This window comes from Opisthorchis viverrini (genome assembly GCF_000715545.1).
Source record: "Opisthorchis viverrini unplaced genomic scaffold opera_v5_456, whole genome shotgun sequence".
In the NCBI taxonomy this organism is placed as follows: Eukaryota; Metazoa; Platyhelminthes; class Trematoda; order Opisthorchiida; family Opisthorchiidae; genus Opisthorchis; species Opisthorchis viverrini.
Genome location: NW_008752112.1, coordinates 79,413 through 107,233, shown reverse-complemented (window position 1 = coordinate 107,233; position 27,821 = coordinate 79,413). Strand labels below are relative to the sequence as shown.

At 44.8% G+C, this 27,821-nt stretch overlaps 3 protein-coding genes across 3 annotated transcripts in view; 1 reads left to right on the top strand and 2 right to left on the bottom strand.

Moving 5' to 3' along the window:
* The window catches only part of T265_11156 (hypothetical protein), a gene marked incomplete at both ends in the record, with an annotated part of 25,486 nt that extends 6,631 nt beyond the window's left edge, over window positions 1-18,855 (bottom strand). Inside the window, 6 exons of the mRNA XM_009177738.1 lie at window positions 14,404-14,883; window positions 17,671-17,964; window positions 18,008-18,273; window positions 18,456-18,502; window positions 18,541-18,608; window positions 18,642-18,855. Of these exons, the coding sequence (XP_009176002.1) occupies window positions 14,404-14,883; window positions 17,671-17,964; window positions 18,008-18,273; window positions 18,456-18,502; window positions 18,541-18,608; window positions 18,642-18,749 (1,263 nt within the window). The remainder of the gene's footprint in view (window positions 1-14,403; window positions 14,884-17,670; window positions 17,965-18,007; window positions 18,274-18,455; window positions 18,503-18,540; window positions 18,609-18,641) is intronic.
* A 5,956-nt stretch (window positions 18,856-24,811) lies between these two features.
* T265_11154 (hypothetical protein) overlaps window positions 24,812-27,821 on the top strand; it is a gene marked incomplete at both ends in the record, with an annotated part of 13,873 nt that continues 10,863 nt past the window's right edge. The window contains one exon of the mRNA XM_009177736.1: window positions 24,812-24,900. Within this exon, the coding sequence (XP_009176000.1) occupies window positions 24,812-24,900 (89 nt within the window). The remainder of the gene's footprint in view (window positions 24,901-27,821) is intronic.
* The window catches only part of T265_11155 (hypothetical protein), a gene marked incomplete at both ends in the record, with an annotated part of 8,503 nt that continues 7,220 nt past the window's right edge, over window positions 26,539-27,821 (bottom strand). Inside the window, 2 exons of the mRNA XM_009177737.1 lie at window positions 26,539-26,606; window positions 27,592-27,784. Coding sequence (XP_009176001.1) covers window positions 26,539-26,606; window positions 27,592-27,784 — 261 coding nt within the window. The remainder of the gene's footprint in view (window positions 26,607-27,591; window positions 27,785-27,821) is intronic.

The following is a 27,821-nucleotide window of genomic DNA, read 5'->3' as shown; positions in this document are numbered from 1 at the left end:
GGTACATACAGAGAAAATCGTGTCAACACAACCAATTGTTTCTCCCAGCGAGAGTCACTTTCCGGTCTTTTTTGGCATTAGCCCAGAAATCTGACTTTGAGTGTGCCTGCCTCAATACTTGCTTTCATCCCACAGAATGTGATGTGAATTCACCCACTCTTCTGGTTTACCATGCTTGTGTTTGTACATTAGTGTTTCACGCTTTTTTCTCCTGACATTGACGGTTCATTTGGCATTAGCGCAAGTCAGGAAATGAATGTCAGTTGGGGGGATGAAACCTATCTAAACACACCGATCGTTAAATGAAACTCCATAACGAGCAGGTGAGGAGAATAACAGTTTGAATGCGTAAAACTACTGCGGGGTGAGGCAGGATAGGCTAAAAAAGGATAGCGGAAGCGGACAGGCCAATTTGAGGTCTCAAAAGCAATGTTCCTCGGCATAAGTTTGCCGCCCTCGTGTCTTACTCTCCAAGCTTACCAACCCTTGAAGGCAAACAACCATGGGCAGTTTTGGACATAAATTTTTACACAGCTTCTCATCTCACACAGCATGTCCATGCCAGGTTATATTCCTGTTCTACTGCGTAGCCCAGCAACGGTCAGGGAGTATTGATTAAACAGAACCTATCAGCAACTTTAAGCCCATATTGTATTCGAACATGAAGGCAGAATCTGGCAGAAGCATGTGTCGGATGCGCGTTATTTTTGTACGTGGTTGTCGAATGACAGCCTAAGTGAATCTAGCATTAATATATACTGTACATATTACATATTGTATATATTAATATATGTATAGGCTCTAGGAAGGCATATTCAAAAAACGTCTTGGTTAATACACCCAAGTGACAGCACGGTGAAAAACTTCATCTCAAATCTTCGAGGATTCAACACCAAAAGGATTGTGGATACGCAAATGCCGACCGAGTCCGACTTATACCAACTCAGTGTGCATTTGAATCGATTCGTTACGAGACTGGCCTGTTTCTGTCACTCATGATCGTCGTTCCCCACCCGTTTGGCGCTTGAATGCTATTTGAAAACTTCATACATTCAGTGTCATTTGAGTCCTTCCAGCTAGGTGCTTGTCCGATTCTGCGACACTGAATATGATCAATTCCGCTCGAAAACCATTGGTGCTGTGGTGCTGTAAAATCGGTTCATTCAACTTATGTTCATATATGGTCCTTCTTTCAAGGTGATGAAAACTTATTTGTGATTTAGTTAAAGTGCTGTTCCATAAATCTAAACCGTTACACGTTAATCTTCTCTGTTACCACCTTTAAAGCTGGTTTTACCATGGTTTGGACTGCGGTGTGTGTACACATCCTCTTGTTGAACAGAAAGCGGATAACATCACCAAAGTTGGATGAGGTCCTCAGGTTCACTACGAAAGAGTTCCGCATGGCGTGAGTTCCAAATTATCTGTCCATGTAATCCGGAATCTGAGCCTGTTTATACGACTAACGTTACCATAAAAACAGCACAAAAGGACTCGTTTTGCCAGTGGTTTGATCGGCCATACAGGAAAAATTACAGCGATTTTTGGATGTTTAAGAGTTAAAGTTCGCGGTATCCATGTGAAGAAAGCTTGGGTATTTCCCACACGTAACGATGAACCAATGAAATAGTACTTTGCCGTGGGGAGTCTGGTCTGCCTCGCAAATGACCGGCATACTTATTTTACTACTAGCAATGAGTCAGTAGTCAGAGATAAAGCAGCTTGGTTCCAGGCTACACGGGCCCCTCAAGATCGGACAAGTCGTCACCAGTCATAATTTATCATTGCAAACTGATATTTCACTAATTTGGCTAAAATTGTTCGACACTGGTGGGGCGTAGCACAGTTCCTAAATCTTCTTCTTGAAAATCACTTTCGTTGTGCTCCTACAGACCTGCATTTGAGTACCAGGACAACGCCAACCCGGGTTAATCGTTAATTTCTAGGACAAACTTTTGAACCAAGTTTCATGGACATTAGGCAAACCAAAAAAGGACAGTTGACGACGAGCCTAAAGCCTTCCTATGAACCTTGTGTAACTGGTAAATCGATGTTTCCGCTCGACCGAATAGTGACGATGAAAATGTAACTGACGCATACAAGGCTAAAGCCGAGTGAACCTAAACCATTCCGTTAAACACCATCGTTTAATTCAGATTTTGTAACCATAAAACCGTGTAACTACATCGATCCAATAGACGACTGACAAAGTGCGGCTAATGATGCGCCTCTTTTAAAAGCCGGATAGATCGACTTAGCCATCACCTAAATTGGTGAAAATTCAGCTGTCTACCAACACCACTCGCGTCTTATCTACCGACAGAATTACGAAGTCTTGCAAATCGTGTAAGCTTAATGGGTTCCTCAATCTGCTTATCCTGCATGCGGAGGAGTTGATACTCAAAAAAGAACCCAAAAACCTGAAAGAAGTTCGTTTGGTTTATGATGCAATTCTAATCGGGCTCGAGTCTCAGTACTTTTGACTGACTCGGTTGTACGTCGTTCTTCAGGTGGATGGAACAGTGAATCCTTCGAGTCAATTATGCTTGTCGGTAATGAATATGTCTGTGTAAGTCATTCCAAACCGTTGTTTCTCTCGCGGACAGACTTGAACAGAATGGACCTCCTGTCACACCAGAATGACCACAGCGGACAAGAAATCACTCGCTTACCACTATGAAACAGAACTCAAAACAGTCACAGTCGGGGGGAGGTTTCATGGCCGACCACAACGCGCCGCCATGAGATAGCTCAGTGGTTAAAACAAAAACCTACCGGTCTGAAAGTCCGTGTTTTGAACTCAAACCTAGCATCTAGACTGATTCCCGCCCAGGAGAGATGACTCAAGTGGTTAGAGCACTGACCAGAAGGTCCGTGGTTCGAATCCGGCCTCTGCATCTAGACTTCCCCGGTCCACGTTTGGAAAACCTGGCAGTATCCCAGCCTCGCGCTTCCTTCGGGTGGCGTGGTAGCTAGGCAGGCACCTGAAGGGTGAACTCTCCAGGTAGTAGCCATGCAATGAAAGGGTTTCTACAGCTGAACGGATTATCCAAAAGCTAAATGGAATCATTGAACTTACATCACTCATTGGTGAACCTAATTTTATCACGTACCATTTAAAAACTCGCTGCCCGTCCATCCACGAAACAGACACTTCTGCCCTTAGCCAAAAGCCAGTGGGATTTCTAGAAACACTCGGTTGCACCAAGATTAGGCTTTACCTGTCGAAATTGTTCTCACGCAAATTTTGTGCGGTACTACTCTTTGATGGAGGGAGACGTTTGTGAGTAATATAACATTCGAGAACTGACCTGAAGAGGTAGCAAAATAGAGAGGTTACACGAAGAATTAGACATGTATAACGTCACTAGAAGGGTGAAGCTAATTTAGGTCACCCTTGTGAATCAGGGAGAGCCACGTCTAATCTACGTAAAAGAACACAAACTCTACAGGGTCAGTAACCATATGGTTGAGCTTGTGATAATGGTTTTACCAATATAAATGGATCACCACGCCCACATCATGAGCTCTTGTGTGTATATTGACCTCGGTGCTCTACTTAACACGTTCAGGATGCCATAAGCCGGTGTCACCAGAATTAGTCCCATTAATATCGATCCAACACAGTGAGCTATCTCAATGCTTTGGTTTACTAATTGATTGATTTTTAGCAAAGAGAACATTCTTCAGCGATTGGGCAAAACTTTGATCAAATTTGGCTTCATAAAGCACCTTAATACTAGGTACCACTCAGTTAACAGTAGTACATGCTTATCAACCCAAACCGAAAACCAGGAAGAAACGTGGATCTGTCAAACAAAACAGTCACTGTTTGGTTTTTTGCAGCCCACGGCACCGGTCGTTCATATTGGGCCCTCTTGTCAAAATCTACAATAAAAAGATAGCAGGTGCTTGTGAGGTATTTCATTTGCCACGAACGCTGCCGTGGTGTGTCGCCGGTGTGATATTTTGCTGGCTTCAGGTATTTACATCATTCCAGTTTGGAGGAAAAAAGTTTGAACTCACACTTTTTCAGTCACAGCTGATCTGAATTGTTCCTTAACTAGAAATTCCAGTGCTGTCTTCTTGAATGGCCCATGTTTTTGGGGGGTACAGATGCATAGGATCGGAGTAAGACCAGCCCAGGCGGTTCAACACGGCATTTGTAAGCCATGACCCACACACGCATTGTAAGTCTGGACAAAACTATCTGGAATGCAATGCTATCGTTTTCTGTCGTTAGCTGAGCAGATGAAATATCTCAATCGAGGTATTCAGACAGTGTGTGGTTAGTTGGTCAATAACCGAAAATTCCTGGAAAATTTTGAACAGTGTTTTGAATACTGTCAAAAGCTCTTTACATGTGCGAGTTGACAAAAAAGACCTTGCGTGTTCCCGCGCTATTTCATTGTCTGGCTTGTTGCCTACTCGCACAACTGTGAACAGCCAACATTGCACCTACGCTAATCCCTCAACTAGCAAACTGCTTTCTCGATTCATGATGAAAATCTCACCGCTGACCGAACCGTACACTGTTTGTTCCGCGGGTTCTTTCAACTGTTTGAACTTCTGGCTCCCATTTACCAGCGAATGTCTAAAGTTTTCGCTTGTCAGCCTCTGTTTTGGAATAACTTTATGACGACGGCAGTGCAACTCAAGGCCGTTGATCTGGTATTTACAAGGAATCCGTTCCAAAAAACCGTTCAGCTGTAACACCCTTCTGGTGCCTAGCTACCATGCTACCCGAAAGAAGCACGAGGGCTGGGATACTGCTAGGTTGCCCAAGCCTAGACAGGGGAAGTCGAGAGGCACAGGTCGGGGTAAAACCACGGACCTTCCGGTCAGTAAATTCGCGCTCTAGCCACTTGAGCCATCTCGCCCCTTATAAGGAATCAGTTGACTGACTCCTTATAGCTGATCCAACTGAGTCAACATGACTTTACTTGAATTTGTTCGTTGATTCGATGTGACTGATGTGTCGCTCTTTCCCATCCTAATTACCTGATAGTAACCCGTGGATTGGGTATGCCTCCGTTATTCAGTACCCTAATTTGCAGTTCGTGAGGCTTTCCGTTATACTGACCTACTTGCCATTTCTACCGTACGGAATCGAAATAGGATATTCAAGCATTGCAACACTATGCCAAATATTGTCTGGTTGGGCGACAACCCATGTGGCAGCATCAACAAAGTGATAACTCACTGGCATGCTGTGTATGTGACCGTAAGCACCGCACTGGAGAATTTTCGGTAGTGTGAGGAGATTTGGGAATATTATTAATGGAGATTCCATCCTGTAAGTGAATCTAACCATGCTGAAAAGCCGAGAGAAAGAAAACTGTACAGCTGCTTCATCCTTATTGGGAATCATCAGCAGTGCGCATCTAAAACACCATGAATGAAATAGCCGTACAATGCTTTGCGGTTTTTCAACATAGATTGGCCTCGCTTGAAGTACGAAATCTGACTGAATAAGATTCAATCCCAGAAACTTGGCCTGAAAAGAGGGGGGCAGGAGCAAGCGCTGAGAGGGCACAGAATGACCACTAACTGGTTGGGCATAGTTCCGCTTGGAATAATCCGCACTTGCCATCTGTCAGCAGTTGTCGTGAACAGAATTGACTTTTCGACTCCAAACTTAGTAGTGCAGTGTGGCTTCTAACTAGGTTCTGCCTAGCTGAAAATATTTGTCCCAGTCTGAAACAAAAAACGGAAGTTCCAACGGATTTTTGAAGACCACACACGGTTTGGTACAAAAGTTGCACCAATCGTGAGTGAAATTTCGCCACCGTGAACCACAGTACTAGATAAAACAGAAATAAACTTCTCCACAAGCCATCGTTTGCCCCTGGGGAGAACTTGATCGGACGGGATTTCAACCACATCTATTACATCGAAAGTTGGCAGTTCGGTCTTCAGAACAATGAAGTCTTCGGGCTTTTGACCCACAGTTGGCCCATTGGGACAAGATACAGTACACCCTCTAAATAATGGGTCCCTCAATCTCCCTACATTCGGTGCCATTTCCGAATTTCTCATAGCCTTGTAGCTGAGTTTCCGATACAATTGACAAGCAACGATACACACATTTTCACGAGGCCGAAATATTCCTCGCAAAGGACTATCGCATTGCTGAGTGACGGAACTTTTATTCAACATCCTTTGCCATTCATCCAGAATAGTGTGAACATAAGTTAGCGACTTGACTTTGCTAAAAGGTCCCATCCGAAAAAAGATTTGGGAGCTTGCATTCCTAACCTCTCATCCAACAACAAATACTGGCCTCCAAGACTTCTATTGATTGACAACATACTGATGATATTCACGGTTTTCTTGCAGAGCATTTTCTTTGGGGTTTGAGCACATGCCCAGACAGACTGTGGGGCATTTCAATAGAAATACTTTCTGTGAAGTAAATCATCATTTTGTCACTTGATAATCTGTACAAAGTTGATTCAGAAATAAATGTGTAAACAAATTAATTATTTCTCCGAATTTCCGTTTCCAAGCGCTAATTCTGCATTTTTTGGCGTTCAAATTGAGATTCTTAGATATATACTACTCAGTGTAGTTAAAACGGCCATTATGGTTTGGCCGGATCATGGGAGTTGGAGAGACGGAGAACATGGGGCATGCCAAGTAGAAACAAACTGCGCTGCTACAAATTAACACGGCATTCACGTTACTTTCGTCAGTCTAACAGTGAGCAAATGTTTTCATAAAGGAAACTACTCACAATGTTGCTGAAAACTCTTTGACAGCAGATGGCTTGACTCGATGCTCAGATGGTCGGAAGTACACGCTCGGTAGGAAACCTTCCGCGATACACTTGAGAGTTTCGTTTCTTACAAGAAGACTAAGGGGACTGATCAAGAGCTGTCGTTGATTAATAATGCTGCGGCACCTGAGAGTAAGAAACGGTGATGCGGAGTGAGCGCTTTCAAAGTGTTTTGGAAGGAAATTATCGACCCATTATTACGACCATCCGCGAGAAATGTATGACGTAACGCATTTACAAATCTTCCTTTTCAGCGACGCACTGTTGCATGCAGTAGGTCACACGTAGGCCACACACCAAATTGGTGTCGTCTCAGTGCTCTCTGTGATGACGGTTGCACGGGGCACTCTTCCCGACGGAACTAACAACACTACCAACCACGCCGGCTTTCTCGTTATCACACGGCGTTTTTACTGCTTACAAGAACAGCCTTCCAAGTGAGAAAATCTGTTTCCTCAGGCAAATAAGTTGAGACTGATAAAAACCGTACTCGAGTTGGACCAATTTCCATCCCTAGTTGCTTGGCATACTAATGTAGGAAATTCTTTTGGTAAATAAACTCATAAAGTGGTGGCTGGATATTAACCGATTTTGGTTCAAGTAGAACATAAGGTTGATGGAAACTTGGAGGTTGCGCCTACCTGATGAGCCCCAAGAAGGGCGAAACCAGTCGTGGGCTGTCGAAGGGTTTTCAGTAACTTTGTGAGCAGTTTCCTTTATGAAGACTACTTCCGGTTGAGATGGCCCAACCCGAGTCACTGGTGTTTAGCGGTCTCATAGTCTCAATTATGACTCATGGAGTGGACTTAACCTTTTAGTATGCGCTTAGGGTCTGGATATTCCGTTTGATTATCATGTTGTGTCCATCAACTACCCTTAATTTCGTCCACTTATCAAAGTCGGATTGTTCAGGCGTTGCATACTTGAATACTTGTCTAGCTTCGCCCACAAATCAGACGGTGAATCGGGTAAAGCTCAGAAGTGCAGAAATAAATGAAAGGCTGCTAGTTCAGCATTAGAATGGGCGTTTGCAAAAATATAAAACAATCCTTGTTGAGGAACCAGTGGAAAGCCTGCTACAGGGTTAGCCCGGTGTCTAGAGAGAGCAATTGGGTGCGAAGATAGAACTCTCTCATCAGTCCCAAAGAATACTCGAATGACCATTTATAGAAGATTCGTAGCCATGATGCACCAATGCCACTTTGACACATGACACCAAATCCGTATTGGGAATCTTATGATAAACTTTGTCTACTTCAGGTATGAAACCAACCCAGTAGAAAAGCAAGCAGTCGGTGACAAAAATATTGTATTCCGTCCAAAACCATACTGGGGAATCAAGCGTGCCGAAAGTAAACACCGGATGAACAGCTGGGTGGGTAGGTAGGCAATCCTATGGTAGATTTGAAGCGAGCAACCTCGGACCATCACCAACCTGTTAGAGAAGAGTACAAAAAGTCATGGAGGTCTGTGAGAGCAAAAACGTGGAAAGTATACGACAAAAAAACCTCAAAACGCGTGACCACTACGTTCGTACTGTGTTGGTCGACAGAGCAGGGTAGCAAACAGGTGGATCTAACACATTACTATAGCGACCTCTCTAGTGCGATACCCTTCGATGAGATTCGACAAATTTTGCAGTGTGGTCCAGAACCGTGGGATTAGAAAACTAGTCACATCAACAAGTTACGTATGCATGCGGGATTTGGAAACGGTTTTAAAAAGCCGCGACTTATGATTAATCAGCGAGCTCCGCCGGGGGGGGGGGGGCCCAAGTGGTTAGAGCGCGAATTTACTGACCGGAACGTCCGTGGTTCGAACCCGACCTTTACATCTCGACTTCCTCTGTCTAGGCTTGAGCAACATGGCAGTATCCCAGCCCTCGTGCTTCCATCAGGTGGCATGGCAGCTGGGCACCGAAAGGGTGCTACGGCTGAACGATTTATTTTCAGCGAGCTCCGCCGAACCAATGGTTGGATTCCGATAGGCCGACGACTTGGACCAGCCGATTACACACAACACGATCTTAAATGCGATCATTCGGCAACACTCGGAAGATTTGAAAAACCAAAAGAACCGACAAATACGACGGCTATGCTCCACGCTATCCGCGCTTGCAAGAATTCTTTCTGCAGCGGTACTTCCGATCTGCATTGCCAGTGCACTGGGTCCCTACTAATCAGGTGTTCGTCCGACTGATTGTGTGGGCGTGGGTATTTGATCTTCGTTCGAACTTTGAGTGCGTGGAGTGTGTTAAAGTCGCATGTGAAAACTTGTCCGCCTAGCGACAATCCACTTGAGATGCTGAACGTACAAACGGGATAACTAAGGGTGTTGGGGAAACCTGGGGAATCGTTCCAGGTATCATCTGACCATCGAGGACCGCATTTGAAAACCAAAGATCATGAGCATGCACTATAATGTGGGAAACCACAGTGCTGACAATCATCAACGGTGTAACAGCACTGCAGACTAGGAGAGGATGTACGGTTTTCCGATCCCGGCGCTCCAACGAATAGTCTAGTTCTTAGGGCTATTTCTGCCCAACCTCGTGTGGGGTGCAAAGCGGACAGCTCGTCAGTCAGTTCGACAACTGCAAACTGTCCGGAAGAGAAGCGAGATGCCAACGCTTGGTAACATTAACAGACATGATTCAAACACGCGATCAGTGATGCTCCAGCATCACCAATGTGACGGCTATTTACAGAGAAAGAATAGGATACATCGAGGCGCAAAGGTCGGTAAAGACAAAATGGATCATTAGATTAGCGCACTTGTGAAACAACAAAAGCCAGCAGAATAATTAAATGACCTAGAGTGCTGGGAGCACCTTAGAGGGTTGAAGTGACACAGGCAGACAATTCATGCTAGAATGAAGGCAATGTATGCACCTTATCCTTAGCCTGAAAACATCAGTAAAACCAGTATTCGGTAGGGGGAGAGTATTTGTAGCGGCTACGCGTCACTCAACCTTAGCCGACAACATGTACACTACAACTTCCCATCTATTTCTGTTTACACGGATACCACCTGCGTCACGCGCCAGGCTTACGAACTTCAACCACATTAGGTAAAGTTGTATTCATGTTCGTGCAAGCATCAGACACGAAGGGACACCCCTCTCTTCACACTGCACACAATATATAGGCATACAACTCGGTCCAGCACACACACACACACACACACAAACGACAGGAATTCAACTGAGCTCCACAAGTCTCCACAGCGAACTACGAAACACGTGTAGCAGCTATACAGCATAGAAGACAGGTCCCGCGTCCGGAGTTTCACTCACGAACTCTCAACAGTTGTCTTCCAACGATAAGCCACTTTTTGCCTTATTCCACTTTTCGCATTTTTATCAAGTGCACTTAACTATTGTATTAACCATCATCATCATTCTGGCAGAACAGACATTTGTTAGTGCTTGTTACCTTCTGATAATCAACTTCATTACGTTACAACTAACACTAAGCACCACTCAGAATCAGATGAAGCGATCACTTACCTCGGTGCTAATCACATGCAGAATACCACCCTCATGCCTTGGTAATGCCTTCAGTAGTTCCTATGGAAGAAAGAAAAGTTTGGAAACTAGGAGGACTGACTAAGACATGTCTGTTCGAAAGTCGAGGTTACGGGGAGAAATTGAACGGCAAAGTGGGATCCCGTCTGCTGCCAAGAGTAAAGCTGCAGCCCGTAATCTTTGGGGAACCCTAACTGCCTCCTTGAATATTGCATCAAAATGTATGAAACACTAACGAAGCAGGAAAAACAAGCATACAAAAGGCTCTGAATAAATGATAGATCTGATTAGTTTATCGTGTCCACGGCACTGTCGTTTAAACAGATCTCCACCCGTCAAAAAGCAGCGATGCTGGACAGTCCATATCAAAGCGGGGAAGCTTCGAACTCAAGTCCCCCTCTCAGTAGAGCTTATGGGCAGTGTGGTACCTGAATTCCTGATAACCAACAATCGGCGCAAACGTTTTCACCACTCAACTACCATTCTGTGAGTGTTTCTGAACTACTAGGTCTGAAGGCAGCATGTGTGACGGGTTTTAGTGATGGCCCGAACGAAAATCTAGTAACCGTCCTCGATGTGTTGGTCACCCGGTCCACCTGACAAGATTTCCCGTCCAGAAGAAGCTACCTGCTGGACAACCATATTTCGGCATTTGTGAGCAGTTGAGAGACTCGTCATTCATATGGGCTGAAAAGTCCCTTCAACAGGTCCGCTAAAGTGAATAGGGTTCTTAGCAGTCCACTATCAGCACACATTTGACACATTCATCTGTTCCCTCTGGGTTACTACCATAGGCACCAAATCACATTCGATGTGAGGAGGTTCCAAATTCCGACGTTTGATCCAAGCAAGTGTCCGGTTCAGAGAAAGGTCAAACAATAACAGCTAAAAACACCATACCGAGAGCACCTTAATAAACACAACTCCAACATGCTGGAGAACGGTTGCCGGTCAGTTCTCTGCATTAGACAATTTAACTGCAGACGTTTCATCGAGGTGATATCGTCGATGTGCTGTTAAGAAGCGGAGCGTTAGTGGCTCCGCACAACCACAAAGTTTGAAGTTTCAAGTTTCATTACCTCTTTACCTCAAACTGCAGTGTGTTTTCAAACTTTTCCCGATTAAACGACGCAGATATTGCTACAAAATCTGAAACCCTTAGAGTTCGTCTCGATGGTTGCAATCAGAAGTTCTCAAACAAGAGTCTGTGACGTCTGGGCATCAACCATCGACCTTAGCAAACATATTATCATGATGTATGACCCTCTTTGTATGAAGACCTATTCCGCACATCTCTGGCCCATTTGGCCCATTGCTCTGTAATGCTCAATAGCTATGTGATAAAGAGGGGAGTTACGACAGGCCCAGACAATCTACCCCGATGGACCCAGCTGTCGACTCGGTTGCCTCAACCGCTGTGATAAAATCGATTTCCCCAGGGAGGGGATAACAGTCAAACGGGTGAAGACGGGCAAACTGTTAGTGTGAGGATAGGTTAGATGGCTCATCACCTTCCGTGATATTCCACATGGATTTGGCGATGGCAGCATGTAACTGAAGGTAGCCAAAGTTTAATGCGTATTTCCAAAAGCAACAACTGGTGATTCCACTGGAACTTGCCATTAATCGAGCCCAAGTCACGGGTGAACTTCTTACTAATTGCAACGCCATCACAAAAAAATGTTAAGTTTCTTATCTCCGTAACATGTTTAAACCTCTAATTCATCTTGTATTTTCCAATATTCGAGGGATGTGTTTAGAAAATGCGTTTGATTCACTCGCATACTGTTAAAGGACATCGAGGCGAGCAACTGGAGATTGTAAGCATTTCCAGATGGGTATCCTCACCACTAACGGTATGATTTTCCGCCCAATCTTCTGGTGTAGTTTACTGAAGAATGCAAACAAAAATGGGGCCTAGCACCCTCCTGATTATGTCATTCACCGTGGGCACTGACCGATATAAATGAGGAACTCCCCTGTGATTCGAATTGGAATCATTCAGACACTATAAACTAAGAATGGATAGGATACTGTCTGGAGTAAACTTTTTAGTCGACCTATCAGTGCGTTCTCGAATGTGGAACTACAACTTACCGCTGGTTTTCTCCCATTCAGCAGCCTAAATAGCTGTTATACCATTGAAAACAGCGTGTTTAAACCAAACATCACCAGTGGTACTCAGCAGTAGTCCAGCAGTGCTAGTCAGGGGAATGTACCAGCGATGCATCTTTCATCAGACTGGTCTATAACTCCACTAGCAGCTGGAAATTCTTTCACGACTACTCGTTTCGCACAAAGTTTCTACCGACAGTCATGCACTGGCATATGTTAACATATTCTGGCAGGGGGTATGAAGGAGATTACGAAACGTTTGGGTGCTGTCGGTGCTACTCACCTTTCAGGACGGCTGGTTGGAGACGCCGCAAGGTATGACTGCTAATCGATGTCACTGGCGTTCTTGCTGTCAGTTTCTATCTAGATTGCGTGAATGAGTGTCTGGAGGTGTATGCACCTCGGAATGATTGTTGTAAACTAGCACTAAGTCTTTTCTTAAAGGAAACTACTCACAAGGTTGCTGAAAACTCTTCGACAGCCCACGACCGGTTTCGCCCTTCTTGGGGCTCATCAGGTAGGCGCAATCCCCGAGTTTCCGTTAACCTTGTGATCTACTTGAAACCAAATTGATCGGCTTCCGAGAAATACACTCATTTGCAAATTAATTTGGTTTTCACGAGAGACTCAACTGAATATCATAAAGGAGAGATTCAGTTGAGTCTCTCATGAAAAACCAAACTGATTTACAACTGGGTGTATTTCTCGGTAGCACTAAGTCTCTTCCCCATCCACCTTTATGATTTTTCTCACAAAGCTTTCAAATAAATCATCGTTGTACGGTAGTGAGACATTGGTGTTGAACACTGACGTCATGCTGTCGATGATGATGATGATGACGATGATGATGAACAGGTTCTAAATGTTGTGACAATTACGATAAGCATGGCTAGAAAATAATGTAATATAGTTGTGTGGCAGGGCGGATTACCCTCAGTACTCAAAAATCACACTTCAACGCCTTCACACAAAAGCAACTGCCCTCTTGTTAGGGAAATCCCGTTCGGGAGATACTAAAAGGTTCCCCTGGGCGTTGTAAAGGCGTTACCACACTTTCTGCACCATAGTAGTATAAAGCAGTAGACGTATTCAGGCGTTTCAAACTAGTTTCATAAGCATACGGATGAGATGTTCGTCTTCTCCAGAGTAAAGATGTCAGATATTAAGCACCTTCTCTATCTCTGAGTGATGGAGATTAGTGCAACAGGGCGGATTATATAATGGTCGTCCATCCGTGTACTCCGCGTTCTTGAGGACGATCCATTTTTATACTGCATTGATGAAGTCTTATAGTCCGATATTTCATGATGCGACCAAACATTTCTTAATGGTCACGTAACCTAACGTGAAGATTTCCTGAGAGGTGTATATCGTTTCGGGCTGCTACCAATTCAATCAATTTATTAGCTATAAACCGTGTGCCATAGGCACAATGGTTCCAGCTACTACACTTCCGATCACCAGAAAACGGGAAAGCGGAATATACGACCAAGCCTTGGAACTTGGGTAGCTACGCATCGAAGGCGATAGCTTTGATGCACGAGCGCCACTGACTGCGAAATCGGGCCATTTCCGCCAATGTCATTAACCACTGGTGATTTGAGTCCCGGGGCCCCCATCTCGGGTTGTTTGTTACCACAGTTTTGAGAGTCCCTAGGACATCGAGTCAGCTAAAGATCCCTACTGAGATGTTCTAAGGGTTTGGCAGGCCATCTCAAGAGTCTTACCGTGATATAATGCAAAAAATATCCGAATAACCTGACGGTATCTATTCACGCTCACATTCAAATATGAACACTAAACACTAGGTAGCCACAAGACTACCAACTTCAACCGTTAGGGTCATCTCCACAAACCAAGCGACGTGTGCGACAGCCGCATAGAGAGAGTGGGATGATAGCTAATTTGATGCGTGTTAGTAAATACAGCACAATTTATCAGTAGTAAACAGAGGGGTTGTAAAATCCAAACGAAAACAACCTACCGTATCAATTGGTCTTGAATAGACTGGGTATTTTATTCCACGGAACAAAAGACTCTTGGCCATTGTGTCAACCGGGTCTGTGACGTATACATGATCACTAGAAGGAACGTCAAGTGTCGTCTCACACGACTTCGTCCCAAAGCAGAGAGCTAACAAGTGCAATAAAAACGAGACGTTCGATTCTTCGGCGAACAGAAACGCATTCGGGCCAGCGTCAAACGTGTAGGCGACCTTATTGGAATAGACAGACAAAAGAAATAGGTTAGCTGAAAGACCGGAAATAACGAACCGAGCGTAAGAATGGAACGTGTAAACCATAACACTGATGTGCTGAACACGCGTGCGCTGAAGGGATCGAGTGACATTCCGGTAGGTGAGAGCGCAGTCGGAATGAATGAGGCAGTCGCCAGCCGTTCGTGTGTTATTGTTACTGATAGTTTCGCAAGTATATGGATAAAGACAAATTCCGCCAGTGGACGCCTGAAAGCGGAGTAACTGAATGAAAGTACGGAAGCAGTTGCATTACAGTCGTGCGTCGACATGCTTCGGATGTCTGTAGTGATAGGTAACTCCATCCACACCCTGACTGGGATAGCATCTTTGATACATAGACGGAGCCGTGTATTGACCTCTGTTTTTCGCTAACACAGACTGCAGCTTCCAAGCAGCCCAATAAGTGGAAATTCTTTCCTTGAGGATATCCTCGAAGTCGGTGATACAGTGAGACCCACATAACGTATTGGCTAAACCGAAGAAGGAAAATAGTGATGCCCCTCCACATCAAGCACTAACAAGGTCGCTCAAAGAAGGTTGTCAGAGAGGAATCGGTGATGTGAGATGTAAGTGAAAGCAAATGCATTTGGATAGAATATACGGAACACCGTACTTTCCCTGTAGTAATACTTGTTACGTTGAACCCGCTACCACTTGGAAGATGTCTTCGCGAATAGTTTGCCCGGAAGATACGAAGTAGCGCCAGGAACAGTCCAAACAGATCATTAAATGAAATATAGCTATCGTTACTATTAATAACTGGAGAAGGTAGTTCGGGCGCACAACTGGTTTTGAATGGTGTTCATTCGTGAATCCTCGATCACTTTCACTGTTAAATAACCATTCAGCTAAATATCCTTTCGGTGTATAGTTGCTATGCCACCCGAAGAAAGCACAACGGTTGAGATAATGTCAGATTGCCCAAGCCCAAAAACATCGGTTGAGATGCCCGGGTTAGATTCGAAACACGGACCTTTCTGCCAGTAAATTCTCGCCCTAAGTACGGAGATATATCGAGCTTCTAAGTTAAGCGATCTTAACTTAGAGGCCTGACTATCGGTCAGCTGTTAGGTAAAACCGAGAGGTGACGATGTGGACTAGTGCTGTCTAAGCTTCAGTGAAGTAACATACTGATACACGATAACTCAAGACTGCGTAACCACGAAATTGCCAAGAAAATAAAACAAAAACCGTATACAGCTTTATTACTGATCCAAGCACATATATCGAGGTGGACAACTCTGAATTATTTCCATAAAGGAAACTACTTATAAGGTTTCTGAAAACCTCGAATCGCGTCCAATTAGGGTTCATGTAGAACATAAGTTGAGGGAAACTCAGGGACCATGCTTACTTGATGAAGCCACATAAGGATGAAGCCGGTTGAGGACTGTCGAAGGGTTTTCGACAGCATTATGAGTACTATCCTTCATAAAAATATGCTGCGATATCTTCAATATTGTACCAGCCGAAACATTAGGCAGCCTGTGTGCAGCACATTCAGTTAGGAATTTCATGAACGAGAGATTCAGTTGCGCGTCCCGTGGGAACCAAACAGATATGCGAATGAGAGCATTTAATGCAAAATTATATTATGTCTAAAGGTGCAGAGTTACTTGTGTGCTAATGTGCGCCTAGAAGCTAGAGAGGCCATTGTGTTGAATGTCACTGTGCAGCGCACACAAGTACCATAGGATGTGCCACATCTAGAATGCACAAAAGGGGAAGAGATCTTTGGATGGATCGCAGCCGTGAAAAAGAGGTAATGTCACCAGGAACTTTGGATGGGATGGCTTACCCAACAACGAAATAATTCTAATTCAGATGGTCTAAACGGACCATTCAGTCATAACCACCATTCTCCGCCAACCAAATTGTGAAACACTGCTTGAGCCAGCTTACTCCAACCTCTTTTTGCGAACTTTCAAGTCATTCTCCACATCTTACCTCTACCATATGGAGGTTTTTAAATGTTACCATGTGTGGCGTGCATGCATTGGACTCCTTTACAACATTCCATGCACATATTCGTGTCTAAAGACCAGAATACCTTCTCCAAACATGGGCAGTAACCCCCCACTGGAGATGACGTCGTGTACTGCTGTCGTACATTCAGGAAAACTGAGTGACAAGGGTGGTTGAATTTTCGTTTACGCACGAGTGACTTGCTGGACAGGAACACAGGTAGTGTGCATTTGCAAGCGTTGAGTCCGTGTGTCGAACCGATTATTTCGCACTCCATTTTCCGTTCTTCAAGTAAACTTGTCGAGAGAATCGTGCTGAAATTAGCGACGTACCTGTGAATACGGGTTCTAACTCGTACATACTGGACCCCATTAAGGACAGCTGCCACCCTGAGTGACCCTTAGGACAGATAACGACGGATGATCCTGTTTTCACTCTAAGCGGGCCTTGTGGCTACCGACAGAAATTAGTGTTGAAAGGCCCGTCGACTCACCATTCGCTTCAGTGTGCCTCAGATGCTGTTAACCTAACACATTGACAGGTTGAGGTGCTCAATCATTTGTGTCCTTTGATCCTTTTGACAGAATAACCAGCGCGATTGTTGAAGAAACCGTATTGTGTTTAAACGTTTGGAAATAACACAACTTCAACTCTTTGGTCATTTTCCATGACAGCTTGAGGGAATTACCGAGCAACTCAGACGTTTCCTGTATGGTAGTTGATTAGTTCGCAGAAGCATCGGTGTTGAACACTGATGTCATGCTGTCGACGATGATGATGAGTCCACAGAGTTCGTTAAATGGCAGACCGACTTCTGCAACATCCACGGAAATAGATTGTACTCTGCGGACCAGAATCACGGTCAAAATAACGCAAGTAGTACCTACGAGAAGTGGAAGATTCGACTTAGATCTGGGTCGCTTAGTTATGTACCAGAAATGAGGAAATCAGTGACAGTGACAAGCACGATCCCAAACCTGGACTATCGACTTATCGGCTAGGAAAATACAGGGAATACAGGGAACTTACCACTGTCTTTCCACAAAACCGATTTAGCAAATGAACCCAATTCATGAGTTTTAGACTGACATCTGTTAGAAAGATGCAAGGTGGCCAAGTGTCTAAACAAACAGCATGCAATTGATTGCTTTCTTGCATTGCAATTCGAGCGAAGTTTTCAAAATCACGGTCACGTAAGGCAGACAACAGCAACAGTTCATGCTGCTTGACGCTTTCACATCGAGCTCGTTGAAAAAGTTGGCTGGTATTGACTGTGCGTTGCATCCCAGTTGTCGATCCAATCGACTTCTTGTGACTGCTTGCCTAGCGGAACTACTGTTAAAAATCATAATAATGGCATACTTACAACACAAATCAAAACCTTCAATTCAGGCCAATATGAGGCGGGATAGAGTTCGTGCACAGTAGAACAGTGGGTTTGGGATCCACCAGTCGAACAAAGAGTATCATTAGATCTAATCCAATGCACAAATCCACCATACAAGCTACGACAAGCAGAACCAGATCCACGGCGGGCCAACGACGGAGGATCCTCGTCTAACCTGTACAGTTTAGTTAATCCGAAGGCTATCCAAATGGATACACGCGAATGAAGTGGGAATACATCCACACCTACCAAGGGCAGCTAGACCAGATGCACTCGAAGCCAGGCCAGCGGCTGTTGGAAAGCTGTTGATTGACTCAATACATAGATGCGGATAAACATTGGTCCTCCCAGCGAGACGAGCTCTTAGTTGAGCTTTGATAAGCCCAAATAGCTACCATAAAAATGATTCCAAACGTGGAAAGCTTACCTATGATAATTACATCCTTTATTCTTCCCGGCACATCTTCATACATCCTGAAAGTGTTTGTACAGCTATGAATTTCCCGGCTTACCTTCCATTCAGTGAGAAGCTTGAGTTTGTCAGATCTGGACCTGTTACCAAGCGAGTAGTGGTCATTAACTGATAAATATACTCAGAAAGCAGTGGAAATACCTGGTCTTGATTGAGGGTCATGCTTATAGAGCTGTTGACTGGGTGTATATTGAGTTCATCTAATTTCCCCCCTTCAATAGTTGAGACTCGGTTATTTATGGCATGCATTACAATATTTTGTTATAGCAATATTGACTGGAGCGGAAACACGAACTTCGCTTGTCGACATCCTACTGATGGGTGGAAAGCTGTAACGAAGTAGAACTGAGAAAATACATAGGAAAGAAACATCAAGCAACAGTTAAAAACTCTAGCACCCTGACTTGGGGGCCACCTTCACCGTTACCTTTTTTGCAACGCAAATGGGAGGAGTATGTTCATGGTCAGAGGCTTCCTGTACATAGGATTTACGAAAAGCAAAACAAGAATAATGTGGCCTCCGTGAGAACTCGTTACCGCTAGTCTTCAAAAGTTTAAGAGCGGAGTCGGGGAGTCACGAAGCGTAGTTGTTCGGGAGGAGGGAATGAATGCACAAACAGACAAGCCCACGAAGGCGGTACAGCAATTGCATGGAGGTGACTGAGATTAATAAAAGACAAGATTGGACAGTAAAAATCGGCCTGAAGTGAATGGACTGAAAGAGGCTGCCGTTGAAATCTAGACCTGAAAAGGTGAATGAAGAAGAGCCTCTAAACGGATGCATTCGATACGCGATCAGCTTTATGACTGGCAACCCGTCTCTTGCTTTATTCATAGCAGTTCTGTACGGGTTGCAGGTAGGCACATCGTTAGGAGGGGACATAGGAGGCAAAAAGCCTGTAAGTTGTGCTTCATTCGTACGGGATTCCCAGAGACGCTAACAGGAATCAAGGAAACAATTCGTAAATTCAAGGTATATGCTACCATAAAAGGCGCAAACACAAACACAACAATCAACAGTAATGTTTCTTCTAAAATGTTGGTTAAAGTATATTAAATAGATCAATTCGAACGAAATGAGAGCAAGTCTCTCTGTTAATAATAATGATGATGATAATTATTCAGCTGTCGCTGCGGTACGTTGCGGTCATACAACTCGCAAGAAGGCAAAAGAATTTGGATACCGCCAGAGACATTGTCACATATGGCCCAGTCGGACCCTTAATGGAGCTCATGCATCCAGTGTATTGCCACCCTCCGAAGCTCTGCTGACACCCCGGTATTTACGCATCATTCATATCAGCCATCATCTCCAGTGCACAGCGATGTACCGCACCTCGCCAAATCATCAGTGAATGAGACGGTGGCGGCTAGAACCACTGAAAGGCAAGTACGCGGTTTTTACTGATGCCCTGATGATGCCCATGCTTGGACAGGAGCAGTTGAAAATCACATTAATTTGTAACTGACTGTACTGAGCGAATGAGCGCAAAATTTGGATTCAAGCAGGACATAACGTTGAGAGAAACTAGAGGACTGCGCCTGCTCGGTGAGATGGAGAGAGATGGATTGATGGTTAGAGCGCGAATTTACTCACCAGAAGGTCCGTAGCGAACGAGACCTGTCTCTCGGTTTCCCGTCTAGATTTAGGCGATTTAACAGTATCACAGCCCTCGTGCTTCCTTCGGGTGGCATGGTAGCTAGGCACCGAAAGGGTGCCTAGCTACCATGCCAGCGATTACCAATACTGGGAGAAACTGTATTACGATGCCTTCTAAATTTAATGATATGCTACTCAGACTGGAATATCAAGGAGGCCAGCATGGCCATATTTGTGGGGGAACGAATGAATAAATCGTTCAGCTGCAACACGCTTTCGGCCCCTGGCTGCCATGTCACTCGAAGGAAGCACGATAGCCGAGATACTGCCAGTTTGTCCAAGCCTAAAGAGAAATCGACATGCATAGGCCGGGTTCCAAACACTGACCTTCCTGTCAGTAATTTTGCGCTTTAACCACTGCGCTATCTCGCCCTCCCCCACACGCACGTGATTCTTTGGCCTATTTGGCTGTAAATCGCTTCACACCATACTTCGTACATACGCTTACACCCATAAAATAAATCAGTAACCCCAAATTTAAGGAGACTGTGTTTCCAGTATCCATAGATTGTCAGAGTTGCAGACAAGTATCTCTCGCTCACACCATGTTCTCCGTTCGAACAACGCATCTTGTATTTCTGGGGACTGACTGGATGCGCCTTGTCGTTCAGTCCACATTGTGTACATAAAAGCAATGGTAGTTTGAAATTAACTCCAAAAGAACCAAGGAGAATAGTCAGCACTGTGTTTCCGAGGTCGCCCCAGAAATCCCCCCTTACGGTATTCGTTGAGGCGAGTAGCGCGGCGCTGAAAACACTCTGGGTGCTGATTGGCTCATGCGCTGACCAGACGTGACATGGGTTAACTCATGAACGGAATCACGGATTCACTGATTACTACACAGGATTCGGGTGTTCGCCCAAGCCCCGCTGGTTGGGTTCGTTCTTGCTGTTCATTAGCTGCCGTTCACCTGAAGGGCAAAAGCTTTGATATTCTCAGTGCTGGGCATGTCACCGTAAGGTTTCACAAAAAGAACTATCCAAAGTGATTTCGACTGGGCTCTAGATGCAGCGCGAACAAACAATGGAGAAGGCTCATTCCACGCATTAACGATCTGAAATCAGGGCAACGATTACCTAATGAAAGTGGGCGCCCTGGATTAGAAAATCTCACTATTTCCCTCCATGTTTCTAGTTGTCAGCGCCAAAAAATCTGCAGGCCAAAGCTTGTTCGGGCAAAATATGGACAAGCATCGGGTACCGTCACAAGTGCAGGAGTTCATGTATCTGGATATGAGCTTCATAGTCAACTACTTTGAGGCCGGCAAAAATCTTCGTAGCGGCATTCTGGAAACCCTCAACAACGACTCCGAGTTTCCTGCGTCCTTGGGGGGCAATTTGGTTGACCTATGCCCTGTGGAGTATCGGATGTTTATCTGATTGATTGAATCATCCGAACAGCAGCGAATGCATTTCGAGTATATTCCTCTCAGTGGAAGAACGAGTCTGAAGCAGAACTTGTCTCAAGAGGGCCAGATATTCATACCCTTTGTGCATCTTTTGGCTCTCCCTCACCATGCACGTCAAGGGCATTTGCTGAGCCTTACTGAGCGAAAGTTTGATGCAGCGGAACGTGTTACAATTTGCTCTCCTGCTTTTCGGTCACACGGATGTTGCAGTCCTCAGTGGCCCTATCAGTCCAGCCTACTCAGATAACTAGAACTGATGCCCAACCATTCTAGCTTAAAACCGTTTGATTTCTTGGTGACATATGTATATATTGCGCTTATTCCACGTTAGCGCATGCATTAGACCAAATCACCCGCCACGACGAGGCCACACCTACTCTCGTTAGTCGATACCTCAGTTCGTTCTCACTTAAATGTGGGTGATTTGGGCGTTTTGAGGCCGTTCGAAATCAGTAACACAATCCCGCTTCCCCCAACATTACCGGCCTAAGAAATTTATCTAACAGGCTCCCCAGCCAAAAACTTGCAAGCTCTGGGTGATGCAAAATTTCACATCCCCTCACCATGCACCAGTACTACTAGCAAATAACCTTCGTTGTTAACGCTCAAGAAGGCCGTCAAACTGACGCTGACTTGTTTGGAGTCGCCACTCATGCACACAAAAATTCCACGGTTTCCGTAGACCCAAGTGTCACTGTCACGAGACTTATAGCTTCCGCTCTGAATATGCAATGGTCAGCCTCTTCGTACCTCAAGAAATATGCCCTTCAATTTCCTCTCTTTCAGCTAACATGCACGATCAGATACGGTGCCGGAAGCCATACACTCCAACCTCGGTCTACCGGCGGCTGCTTTTCGTTCATGTACAGAACAAGTGAAATCATTGAGTCCCGCCTATAACCGGAAGCTGCATAGCCCCAAAGCCTTAGTCCAAGTGACTTATTCAGGCCAACAATTTAAACATCTTTCGCCGGTGAGGGAAGTAACCATTCTCAAGGCTTCATGGATGCAATTCCATCAGCGGGGGTGAGGTGGTCACCCAGATCGCTCAAAAAACGCTCGGGCTTGGAATTTCGTCACATTTATTGGATATCCAGCGGGAGAATATTACGCACAGTGAGTTCGGTTTTTTCCTCAAATCGAATGACAATTTGTGCCTCTCTGAGACATGCTACTGCGCTTTTCGTTCTGGTTTTGTATACTGATAGTCCAGAACCCGGAGCATTTAATGATTAATAAAAACCTTTCAGCATGTATATTTCACGATGGTCACTTTGTTAACTGGCCCGGGTTGGGACTGGGCTTGCAGGAGTACTGTCCAGAAATTTTGAATGAACGGGTGTAGAGTTGATCGGATTACTCCTGGGAACCTAGTCCAACAGTTCTACAAAGGTAACTTGAGGGCTCTCAAAGGGTGGGCTGGCATTCTTTGGAACTTGAAAACACCGTAAATCAGAAATCCTCCATCTGAGCTTACGAAGGCAACTGAGCTTACAAGCTTATGATACAAGTTTCCTTCCGAAGAAAGAACAAAACGTGCCATTCAATTAAGTGGTGGCTTTCTAAAAAGCAAGCAACAGGACATATCAATGGAGGGCAGTAAGAACCCTTGAGCTGCCCCATGTTGATGACCGACGCCCGGAAGGATCACCACTAGTGCGCTTTCAACCCCAGCGAATTCACGGCCCCCAATCTCGCCAACACGGAACTGCCAACAACCTTCAACCAAATTACTGTTCTTGCACAGTACAAACAACTTTGGCGTCTTGCAGACAGACGACGTGCATCCAATGCATCTGAAAGGAGTATAGTTGAACTCAACTGACCACTTCTGCCGGATATTTCCATACCTCAACCATCCTTCAGTTACAGCGAATGAAATTCCATGCCTATCTATAAGACGTGACCACTTATCACGCGGTCTGAACTGTATACCCTACAAGCTGACGAACAAAATTTCTGGCCGTTCGCTCAACATCACCGCTTTGGCAACAGTATGTCTTAAGTGCAAAATGCATCTTTCCAAGCTTTCGGTGCTTGAAAACCATGATCATGTTCGTGCACATCTGAGCAAAGACCTAAGACGAAGGACCCATCCAAAGCTCCAGATGCGCTGATTCCTCAAAAGCGCAGCTGCATACTTCATTTCTTCACAAACAAGGGTTCTCTTTGATTGAAGGAGTCATTATAAGTCTGATAAGGGACATTCCACCAGGCGTTTTTGGTGGATGTTATGTCAAAAAATGCTGCACTGTAGTCCTCCACCTGCTGATCAACAATAAGGGCCTCCGGGGAGCGCTATCGAATTCGAAATCCATACCTGTAACCAGATTGGATTCTTGGAGGTTCAACGCCAGCGGACTTCAGGTGCGCGCTGGTGCCGCAAAGTGGTTGTCACCGGGCCAACAGCTTTATTTGGGTGGGAAAATATACTATCATGTCGTTTGCAGGGAAGTCGGAAGATATCGTCCGTGCTGAAGATATCACAAGAATAAAACCTAGCTCGGTTACCTGCTTGTCTTCAAGCACGAGTTTCTCACTCCACTAGGGAAAACCGAGCCTAAAAGCCACTTTTCGTCCGTTGAACGACTTGAAGAATCTTCTCCTGTATTGGGGTAGTGGAATTATGGACAACCTGAGGCTACGTCAGAGGTTCCCCGTAACCATCAACCACTCAGGATGCAAGGAGGCAACCTCCATTGAGCATGTTCAATCTACTGCTATTAAGACGGCTGAGTACCGTAAATCTTCTGCCCATAAAAAAATCTCCGGGGGAAACGATAAGATTTTTCGGATTAGAGCGGGCTGTCTTACTAGGCAGTAGGTTTTCTAATTGCGGCTATTTTGTGCACGGAATAAGCTTCTTCAGACAGGTACCCTCTTTATATGTGGGATTCCGGTGAAATATTTTGAGGTGGTTTTTCGAGTTGGGGGCTTATTATTCAGTACTGAGAACTTACAGCGGTACTACAACCTTTTCATCCATGAATATCGGGTATATCGTAGCTGATTAACGGCCAGGGAAGCATGGGACAAAGATTGAACCAGTGCATCAGTGTATTGAGCTGAATGCCGGCTTATCGAAGTGGTCTAGCAGGGTAGGTACCAGAATGTGTTGTAAATTGGGAATCCTGACGACCATGACGTTTTAGTGATGGGTCCCCTTTATCAATGGTGGGCAATTCAGCAGTTTAAACGTATCAAACCTAAAATGATCACGATGGTTCCGCGTCCGGCGGGAAAATGTCCGAGGTTCCTGATTATGATCAAGATGAATTTGAAAACAAAGTTAAAATTATATGTTTGGGCGACAGTGCGGTAGGGAAATCAAAGTAAGAAAAGTTAAATTATATAACTGCAGTTGTACTTCAGGTTGGTGGAGCGGTTTCTGATGAATGACTTGTATCCTTTTTCTCAAATGATGGTAAGTCTTAGGCAGGTATTTGTCAGTTCACTCAAAACGCCAATATTCAACTATAAGTACTTTTGGAATGCCATGTGCTGTAAAATCCGATAGAGCTTCCGTTTCGGTATATGTATCCCAAGGATTTTAGCAGACAACCTCACGAAATGTCTGCGAAAAATCTTTTGGAATCTTGCACTAGATTAATGAACAATTCGGGGGCATATATGAACAAATTAATAAATATTTTGTGACACATGCAGCCTGCCTTTGCCGGAATAAGCTGGATGAATTAACCCCATAATTGGATTCCTTAACGTCAAAAACAGCACCTTCGAAGGTGCTTAGACGTTGTTCAACTACATGTCATCACCATTTGACCACATTGGCTGCGAATGACTGCAGAATCATCGTATATTCTTCGTCAAGATATACTCGTATCAGATAAAGCCCTACCTGGAAACAATAATGCTGACCCATTTTTAACTAGGACTACCCATTGCTTTCCACATTGTGTCTATCGGACTGGTAATAATCCTCCCCTATCCTATAGAGCTGGATAATCAGCCCCCCTGCATGTATATAATCGTCCATTCTAACAACCTCTTACTCGGATTTTGTGATTGTTCAGCTCTATAGGATAGGGGAGGATTATTACCAGTCCGATAGACACAATGTGGAAAGCAATGGGTAGTCCTAGTTAAAAATGGGTCAGCATTATTGTTTCCAGGTAGGGCTTTATCTGATACGAGTATATCTTGACGAAGAATATACGATGATTCTGCAGTCATTCGCAGCCAATGTGGTCAAATGGTGATGACATGTAGTCTGTTGCAGTGTATCTAAACCAAATTAAGGTTCTATTTATTATTAAAATCCTACGGAGCCTTTCATAAACTCCTCATAGGTCACAAAAATGGATAATCGAAAAGTTATGGTAATAGTGATATTCATGTAGGGGTAAACTTAGGAAATGAGTCTCAATTGGAACATCGTTTTCATCCTCAGTTGCGACGCCTTCTTGAAGCACAGAAGACATGCAAACTGTAGTTAGTTTTCTACTGACACATTGGGTCAGTTTATCAGCGTAGAGTTAGTTTAGGTAATTCAATGGTGGCATACTGCAGGGTATGAATTTCCATAACCGGTGATGCTCGTTGTAAAAGCGGGCCCTCATTTCGTCCTACCCATTGTCCTCTTTACCTTTTGCGTCTTCTGCGAAAATAACGTTGAAAACGTCATATAACCAACATACGCTGACTAACCGTCAGCAAGCATCTTTCTCTGAAAGCGGTCTTCTCTGCTGTTTCAGTCATTCAGATATAGGTTGCTAGTCCGTTCGCAAGGATTTGAAGTTGAGTGGAAAACAAAGTAACACATCTCGCAACATGCGGATGTTTTTGTTGGTGCGTTTACTCACAGTCTAAGACAGCACGAAAAAAATCGTTCAGCTCAAACACCCATAACACCCGAAGGAAGCACGAGGGCTGGGATACTGTCACATGGCCCAAACCTAGACAGGGGAAGTCGAGAGGCAGAGGTCGGGTTAGAACCATGGACCTTCCGGTTAGTAAATTCGCGCTCCAACCACTTGAGCCATCTCACCCCAGACAACACAAAACCAGTTCTTCATACCTTAACGCCCATTGGAGGTAATACCAAAGATCAGCAGATATGGAAAGCAAGCTGAAAACCTTTACGTCGGTTCAATGCAGCTCACAACGGCAGGGACGCTTTTTCGTTCAGTGGGCGATTTTCTAGGTGTGGAGAGCGCTGAGATCAGAGAAAGACATACGACAACTGCAACAGTGCATCGAGGAATTGTGGACAGGTCGGAACAGCGCACCCTGTGTGGGTTGCAAAGTAACATCATCAGACTGGCCGGGATGAAAAGCTGTCTCTCTGGAACAATATCACCAGTAACAGAGAATTCGACTCAAGGTCTCGGCACTCATAAAAAGGTGGGTTAAGGACTTGAGACGCCGGCTGTTAGCGAAAATAAATGACCCATCTTGACCTCCCGATTTTCATCCTTGTCAGACGAAGGGTTCCATTAAGCTATGACAGCATTTCGCTGCCTGGCTGCCATTCCACTGGGACGCGAGTCGGCTGAGACACAGCCAAGCTTCCCAAGTCTAGGCGGGAACAGTCGAGATGCCGACGCTGTGTTTCAATTACGCACCACTCAGTCAATAAGTTCGTGCCTAAACCACATGGTGACCTCTGATGTACGGTGCATCAGCCAGGTTTATGTGCACAAATAATGAATCCGCAGGACTAAGAGCAATTCATCGAATAGTAACCCGGCTAGTTCCTGATTTGTGAGGAGGGTCACGTAAAGACAGATATCTGGGAGCGCCTAAGAGCACGTAAAGACCTGATTAAGTACGCGTTAGCCCGCAATCAGTAACTACAGCGGGAAGATGCACTGCTTCCATCTATCAGAACACAAGCTGAAAAAGTTAGCATAAAGATTTACCATCAGAAATTCACTTCTCAGGAGGGTACTAACCATACGGAACACCGTGCCAGCTGATATCTTTGATGTGTTCGCGGTTGACAAGTTCAATTAGGTGGCTGATTAAAAATTACGACAATTCTACAAGTTGGAAGAGCTGACTCCTCCACCCATTCATCATCATTGTCAGCTGTAATAAGGGGGGGCAGTGCGCATTGCAGGCGGGAGCTGATAAATTGGTGCATAAATCCAGCACTGTCAGTGGGCTGTCAAGTGGGGGGTCGGAAAAGAAAAGATGCATTGAAGGCAATAGCTTGGATGCACGAGCGCCATTGAGGGCGCGACTGGGCCATATCTGACAATGTCTCTAGCCATTGATGTGGCCCGTCTCG